The sequence below is a fragment of the Hevea brasiliensis genome, chromosome 1 (genome assembly GCF_030052815.1).
Source record: "Hevea brasiliensis isolate MT/VB/25A 57/8 chromosome 1, ASM3005281v1, whole genome shotgun sequence".
NCBI classification, from domain to species: Eukaryota; Viridiplantae; Streptophyta; class Magnoliopsida; order Malpighiales; family Euphorbiaceae; genus Hevea; species Hevea brasiliensis.
Genome location: NC_079493.1, coordinates 3,119,147 through 3,127,881, shown reverse-complemented (window position 1 = coordinate 3,127,881; position 8,735 = coordinate 3,119,147). Strand labels below are relative to the sequence as shown.

General features: G+C 34.4%; 1 protein-coding gene across 1 annotated transcript; it reads left to right on the top strand.

Moving 5' to 3' along the window:
* The first annotated feature begins 463 nt into the window (after positions 1-463).
* On the top strand, positions 464-8,359 carry LOC110648715 (vacuolar fusion protein MON1 homolog). Its single transcript, XM_058140955.1, has 14 exons — positions 464-961; positions 3,121-3,200; positions 3,293-3,364; positions 3,479-3,518; positions 3,793-3,894; positions 4,022-4,143; positions 4,515-4,647; positions 4,786-4,877; positions 5,416-5,497; positions 5,688-5,752; positions 6,662-6,964; positions 7,037-7,128; positions 7,269-7,333; positions 7,776-8,359. The coding sequence occupies exons 1-14, from the start codon at positions 464-466 to the stop codon at positions 7,869-7,871; spliced, it is 1,842 nt and encodes a 613-aa protein (XP_057996938.1). The 3' UTR covers positions 7,872-8,359.
* Positions 8,360-8,735: the final 376 nt, after the last annotated feature.

Sequence of the window (8,735 nt, the reverse complement as noted above, 5' to 3'; positions counted from 1 at the left end):
ATAATAATAATAAAAATGAAATTTATAATTTTTTAAAGATAATCAATCATTTAAATTATAACATTTCAAATAATTTATCTAACAAAAATTTTTAATCAATTTAGCATACAGTTAAATATTTAACAATATTAACATAAACATATTATTTTTTAAAATATATATATATAATATATATATACACACACATCTTCATGCTTTGCTTCAGTGTATTTTCTGTTTAACGCCTATAGTACACCCGCACAAGCACAACGACTGAAGTCGGATCGGATCCAAGAAACCCGAATCACCTACCGGTCAGACCTCCTCTCTCATCGCTTCTTATTCTCAGAGCTTTGAAACCACCACCAACGACTGGTAGACCACCAACAACCACTTCTCTTCAAAAAATCTACCTTTTCTCTTTCTCTCTTCCTCTATCTGTAAACCATTTCTCTCCGAAATCTCCAAGTTAACTTCCTAGTATATGTCTGCCGCTTCTGATTCCACCTCCTCCGGCGACGCTTCAGAGCCTAACAGTAAGCTCTTTGATAACAAATTCGAATCACTTACTATTCAAGAATCCAATACCATCGTCCAAAACGATGAAGCACCGGCGGAGCATCAACTAGGGTCACCGTTTAATGGATCGATGGACGATAACGGTAATCACGAAAGATTCAACGCTCTAGAAGAGATAATTGAGGTCGGAAGCGACGCAAGGGGCATTGGCGACAGTGTTAGTGGTGGTGGTGGTGATGGTGTTGTGTGGAGGAGGACGAATTCAGAACTGGAAGTGGATGGGCCTTCGAGCCCTAGCAGTAGTGGATACGCCGGCGAGAGAGGCAGTAGTAGCGCTACGAGTGCTTCGAAGATTGGCGAAGTGAGTGAAGATGAGGTGCAGGAGGTTGGGAATGATGGCGGTGTCGATGGGATTTTGGACTCACAAGCAGCTTGGGTGCCAGGGAAACGGCATGTCGATGAGGTACTGTGCTTTTGGCACTATTCTACTTGTGGATTTTCTTTCCTTTATTCACTCCATTTTTTTCTTAATTTCGTAATAAATTTAATGGAGCGCATTAAATTCTTGTAACTTATGTCATTTGTGAATTATAGATGGTTAGTTATACAGTTCACTATATTCCCAATTTTGTATATGGTATAAAACTGGAACAGTTATTTGCTGTTAGCTGTTAACCCATTACAAAGCTGATAAAATTCATTCTGGTAACCTAATTGAAATATAAATTTGTTGATGAATAGATATTGACAGAAGAAAGATTAAATTTCGTTCTTATCTCTTGCCTTCAATGAAGATCTAACCAGTGACTTTAGAAGATGTGTTGAATGGGGGGAAGCTGTTCTACAATGAGTCCTTGCTGCTTGTGCTGGCATTTTACTCAAAGCAAACTCGTAATTGAAACCTTATACGTTAATTTCTTTACCTGGCTGCTACTTTCTTAGGAATCTGTAGGAAATGATGGTTGGACGTAGGGGAGAGCATTTTTCAGTTTAAACCGAAAAATCGAACCGAACCGAATCAATTCAGTTCAATCGATTTGGTTTTAAAACTCAATCGGTTCGATTCGGTTTATGATTTTTTATAATTTCGGTTAATCAGTTTGGTTATTTTCATAAAAAATAAAAAAATCGAACCGAATTGAAATTATATATATATATATATATATATATATATATATATATATATATATATCAAGGAAATCAAAGAAAATCAAATCGAACCTTAAGATTTAGGTTTGATCAGTTTAAAATCGAACCGAACCCAATTGGAAATCAAAAGCTCAATTTATAAATTTCGGTTTGATCGGTTTAAAACCGAACCGAACCGATATTTATCGGTTTGGTTCGGTTCGGTTTTTTCTTATTAATCGGTTTGGTTTGGTTTTAAAAATTTTTTATTTTCGATTTTCGGTTTTATCGGTTCGGTTCGGAACCGAACCGACCGTTTGCACACCCCTAGTTGGACGTTATGTTCTTTACTTCTCTTTGTAGTTAATATATCTCTAGTTCATCTGCATTAGCATTAAAAATGGAGTTCATAATTTTCGGTTTGACATATTTGCCAAAGTTCCACTTTGCTGTAAGACATCTAACAATATTAATTTAATGAATAGCTCTCTCTAAAGTATGCTTTTCTTAGGCTTTGTGAAGATGTTTGCCATAATTAGTTACTTGTTCTGTAGGGTTTTAGAAGTGTTCATCACTACTTTTCTATAAAATGTATGATTTTGGCACAACCTAAATTGGAAAGTTAGGTTTCCAGTCTGTTTTAATTTAGTGGGAGAAAACTCTATTTAGGGAACTAATAAGATAATAACTGAGGACCAACAAATGGTGCCTAACCACCAACAGTAGATAGACAGGTCATCTAGTACTCAGTTTACTAGATAGAATAGCCACTTCTCTCATGGGCTTGCTGACCTGATGGACAATTTCCTTTTTTTTCTCTAGGAAACTTTAAATAAAGGAAACAAGAGAACCCTTAACAATATGCAAATTTTAAGAGAAATGTTAGAAGCTGAAAAGTGAGGAAGAGGTAAAATAATCTTTGATATTCTGTTACTAGTGCTTTCCTGCTTGTTCCGATACGTGTGTGATTTTTAAATATTCATTGAGGAGGAAGGGAAAAAAGAGCACATAAAGTTTTAACTATGTGCAGTTTCTTATTGTGGTAATACTTCTTTGGATCTTTTTTTTTTTCCTGTGATGAATAGGTGAAACAGTCTTTTCTGTTGGAATAATCACATAATATGAATGCTGATAATAAACTCTACGACAATCTTGCACTCGCTCATAGGCTTGAGAAGAGCACCCTGCCCTTCCAGCTTACGGTTGCACATGAACATCTCCCACAGTTTAATCTTCAAATTGCCGTTAGAAATAATAGTGGATAAAAATGGAGTTTTCATAAGTTGTATTGTACACCACATGCCACATGTTCTGTTATCAGTTACTAGTTAATTTGATTATTATACAGTTCATTCAATGGTTGTATATTTTTCAAATTTTGGCCACATTTCTATAATTTATTCATTTTATTAGCTACGATTTATGTCAATAAGTATAAAATTTCACTGGACTCCTGCAATATTGTGTCCCTTTTGATTAATAAATGAAGTACAGGATGATGCTTCCATATCATGGAGGAAAAGGAAGAAGCATTTCTTTATATTGAGTCACTCTGGGAAGCCAATATATTCCAGGTTTATCCACCTCCTTACAGAATAGAGTGAAAATTAATACCTTCTGTTCAGTAATTTATTTGTCCTGTTCAACATCTCTTGTTAAATTCCAGATACGGTGATGAGCACAAGCTGGCTGGATTTTCAGCAACTTTGCAAGCCATCATTTCCTTTGTGGAGAATGGGTACATGAATATAAGAAATCTTCTCTTTTCAACACCCATTAGTTGGAGAATTTTTAGTGTGAAGTCAATCCTATGCAGAACTCACAATAGTTTCCTTCATTATATGCTTTTCAGGGGGGATCGTGTCAAATTGGTCAGGGCAGGAAAGCATCAGGTATGATCATATATTATCTTGTGGCCTTCATATTTTTGTTCATTACCATTGTTCTAGTTGCTTTCTTTGAAAATCTCTGTTTTTGTGCTCTTGGTAATATAACTTCTGGACTACTGTTCAACAATCTATTTCATCCTCTTTAATTATAACGTATTACTCCAAAAGTCCTTGTAGTGCTTATTAGTTTTACTTGAAATAGATTTCTTAGTGGATGCATGAGGGGAATGTAGCATTCTCAAGTATACCAAATTGTGAGAAACTTTTGTTTGTTTAGGTGGTTTTTCTTGTGAAAGGACCAATTTACCTAGTTTGCATCAGCTGCACAGAAGAACCATTTGAATCACTGAGGGGGCAATTGGAGCTTATCTACTGTCAGGTAGCCATTAATTCCCTCATTCCACATTCTTTCTAATTATTATTTTACTTTTTCAGTGAACAAAAATTCCTTGTGCAGTTACACTTTTTTCTCATGTTATTTATTGTGATTTGTGATGTTGATGCAGATGATACTCATTTTAACAAAGTCAGTAAATAGATGTTTCGAGAAGAATCCAAAGTTTGATATGACACCCTTGCTTGGAGGAACGGATGTTGTCTTCTCATCACTCATACATTCATTTAGTTGGTTTGTTTCTCTGCCCTCATTTTGGATGCCTACTTTTGTTGGAGTTTGGAGTTTGGACAATAAAAATTTTAACCTTGCTTCTGATGATGGGAATTTGTTCTTATTGTTGTGTTGATTTCATGAGCTGCTGTAGCAGAACAATAGAACCCCTCATGGAATATGCAGTACATTTTATTGATATAAAATTTTCCTGCATGAAACCAAAACAAGGGAACAAAAATTCTTGTGTTGCAGGAGAATGTTCATGAACAATGTAAAAGATATCTTACATTTTTGTTTTATCTAGCTATGAATAAGCTGCATGGTTGAATGTCCGTGTCTTTCTGCCCCTATTCTAAATCATATAGTACTGATGTAATTTGATTTGCCAGGAATCCAGCCACATTTCTTCATGCATATACTTGTCTTCCCCTAGCTTATGCAACAAGGCAAGCTGCGGGTGCTATATTGCAAGATGTTACTGATTCAGGAGTCCTCTTTGCAATATTAATGTGCAAACACAAAGTAAATATATTTGTCTCCCCCTTTTTGTTTGTCCATCTATTTTATGCTTAGCAATACCCTCTTTTAAAGCTTTAGCTATTTTTTGGCTTGAAATCGTTTACTAGCTAGAGCACTTGATGACTTGAACCTTGATTTCAGGTTGTTTGTCTAGTTGGTGCTCAAAAAGCTTCTCTCCATCCTGATGACATGATGCTACTTTCCAACTTTATTATGTCATCAGAATCATTTAGGCAAGTAGAATTGACTTTCTCTTGTTAATGATCTTTTATGGACATGTTAAATGTGTAATTTGACTAACAAATGTAATACACTACTAGTATTACTGTAAAGTAGTAAAAATCTTCAGTCCATTTATCGGTATCTCTCTTTGGAAGAAAAAAACTTTTTCTTGGAGTTGATAGGCTTATGATCGACAAGAGTTCAGAGAAATTCCATTATTCTTTTCTATATTTGTAGGCATTAACATGCCCAAATTCTCAACTTTTCCATTCATTTATATTTTTGTAATTTGTTGGAAATTGTTACAACTTAATTCTTTATTTATTTGTACAAGTTATATATATATATATATATATATATATATATATATATAGTCTCAATGGAACTTCATTCGCCCTTTGATTGTTGTTGACTTTGCTTTTTTCTTTCTTTCTTTCTTTCTTCCTTCTTCTTCAGTGGATGAGACTGACTTTATAATTGATGTATGGTGGTGATTTATGAATTGTTTTTTAAGAGTATAGCCTTACATATTATTTGGGCTTTATGCAGGACATCTGAATCTTTCTCACCAATTTGCCTCCCAAGATATAATCCTGTGGCATTTTTGTATGCGTATGTCCATTATCTTGATGTGAGTCATATTTAGTTTCTCAGCATTTTTTCTGATTCATACAAATTTCTAGGTTCCTGTCATGATTATAGGACTAATCATTGACCTCTAAATCATATTTTTCATTTACATTAAATGGTTGAAGTTGTGTTCTTGTTTGTTGCTACAGCGCCATTGAAAATGAAATGACACTTATACTCTCTTGTGGCAGGTTGACACATACTTGGTGCTGCTTACTACTAGTTCAGATGCCTTCTACCATCTTAAGGATTGCAGGTAACCTTGATTGTAAGATACAAGTTTAGTGGATAATCAACCTTGGATTGAGAGCAGTAGAGATATTCAAAAATTTCTGTTGTTTGGACCAAGTGAAGAAAGAATAAGAGATAAATTACAGTCCCACTTTATATTCCTTTCCAAAAGTGGAAAGATTAGAAGAGAATTCAATATTACTATTTGAGGTCTTTATGGATTTTCAAATATGATCCAAAATCTGTTCTATAAAGAGCAGGATTCAATTGAGACCTTTTTTTTTTCTCTAAATTGAATGTTCTCTACATTCTTAATTTTCAAAAGCATTCTAAACAAATTAGAAATAGTAAAATCCTTAAACATTCATCAAGTTCCATGTTATTGAATAAGTTTCTGAAGCATCAAACTGAAATTTACACTTCCATAATTCAATTGAAACAAATTTATTTCTTATAAGTTTCCAATTTACTTGAAATTTTATTTTTATTATGATTCAGAATATAAATCAAATATATTTCAGTGCCTATTATACTAAATCCAAAAAACTTTGAATTTGATTTGTGCATAAGACTTTGTTGTTTGTAAGTTCAAAAAGCATTGCTTCTATGTATCATTGGTGGACAACAGACCTGTTTATATAAATAAGGAAACCGATAATCATATTAGTGTAAAAGCACCAATTTTCTTATCACTTCTAATCAATTTTTGATTCTGAAACTAGGTTGAAGGAATTAAGTTTCACTTCTCTTTGTTTTATTCTTAGTATTTCTTTTTCTCTTCCTTCATAACTTCAATGACAGGATAGAAGAAGAATGCAGTATCTTTCTCTGGGCACCTCTATTGAATTTGAATTTTCATTTATTGACCAGTAAATAATATTTATGCTTTTCCATCCTTCTATCATGTTCAGAATTTTTGACAAAAACTTTACAGGATTCGTATTGAAACAGTTCTTTTAAAGTCTAATGTTCTTAGCGAAGTTCAAAGATCCATGCTAGATGGGGGGATGCCTGTTGAGGATCTGCCTGGTGATTCATTGCCTCGTTCAGGAACTGCTTCTCCTCATTTAGGTCAGCATAAACTATCAACGGGTTCGCCTGAAAGATTCAGGGAATCACATTTAGGAATTGGCGGTCCTGCTGGACTTTGGCATTTTATATATCGCAGTATATATCTGGATCAATATGTATCTTCTGAGTTTTCTTCACCAATAAATAGTCCGCAACAGCAGAAAAGGTAACCCTATGCGGCAGAGATGCTTCTGGCTTTTATTGTATCAGTTGAAGATCTACTATCCTGTTTTTGCAGATTATATAGAGCTTATCAGAAAGTTTATGCTTCCATGCATGATCAGGGAAATAGGCCCCACAAAACACAGTTTAGAAGAGATGAGAATTATGGTATTTGTGTGCTACTTTGTTACATTGTCTTCTATTAGATTTTATTTTAGCTCATATTAGATTAAAAAAAAAAAAAACTGTCATGGTGATTTCATATTTCTTTCTTTTTTTTTTCTTTTTTTTTTCTCCATTTGTGACAGTTCTATTCTGTTGGGTCACTTCAGATTTTGAACTTTATGCAGCATTTGATCCTCTTGCGGACAAGGTTTGACATTTGTTCATGCATATACATTTTAATTTTAAACATACTCACCGTTTGCGTGACAAGTCAAAACCTAGGCCTACTCATCCACACACTAAAGCAGTAAGACTTTCCTCATTAGCCTTTATAAATCATAATTTGCCATCAAATAAGTCATATAATTAATACCTTAGATAATTCAGATATTAAAAAATCATCAAGTTTTAGGGAAAAATGCACAGTGCAAAGATAATTTGAGAGAGAGGAAATGAGTCTTAAAATCCTTTATCTTGTTTGTATTGTCTTAGCATTTGATCAGACTTCATCTGTTGAATAACTGTACGAATGATTTTAGTTGTTGGAACAACCATCTAGCACACTAAGCAACAAGGCCATCAATATTTGACATTTTATCCAAGATACCGTAAATGGAATGGTAAACTTATTGTTTGAATTGAATTTGCAGGCTTTGGCAATAAAGACTTGCAACAGGGTTTGTCAATGGGTGAAAGATGTGGAAAATGAGATTTTTTTGCTGGGAGCAAGCCCTTTTTCATGGTGATATCCCAAAATATTTGCAACACTGCATTTATACTAGCACGTTAATTTAATAAAAATCTCACATAATTTTCCCCTCTACCCACAGCGAATTTGCATACACTAACAGTTTACTACCAATTTGTTCTATTTATTTTTCTAAAGGTTTGCATATATTTGCATCCTGATGTAGTTGCCAAAAAATGAAAAAGAGCAGTCTTTTAATTGTAGCAGCAGTCTTGTGCTAGTTTTGTTTTCCAACATGTAAGAGAACTTCAAGGAAGGAGATTCCAGTGAATACTCTTGGATCCTGTGATTAAAGCACACACAAATTGACCATTTGGATTCTATTGTTCTGTAATGTATTCTTTCCTCTTCCTCATCCAGGATTGAAATCTGATAACATGTACATTCCTTTTCCTTAGCAGGTAGTGTCAGTCAAGTTTGCAATATTTCTGTGAATTTCACATCTTCGAGACTATGCTGATAATTGCCATGCGATCCTTATTCTAATGGTGTTCTCTTTGAGATGTTTAGATGACTATGTTGCAACAAAAGCCCCTATTAAAAGCATGACCATAAAAATGCATATGATTAGTGTTAATTACCCCCAAGTTTACCAGCGAACCGGTAAAGCAAGACCTTGTGCTGGTGCTTTATAATTTTTCTTGCATGCAGGAGAAAGCCCTAATAGTATTTTGAGGAGACGGGGGAGAGATGAGATGGATGCTATGTGAATTCTGGTCAAGTCTAAATATGTAAATATGGTGGGGAAGGTGTTGGATGGACAGGTGACCTGCTTCAACGGCTCCATCGTTTACTGCAATCATTAATGGGGTCCGAGTGGGAACGCTGTCCTTGTAACATCTCCTCTCTCTCTCTCTCTCTC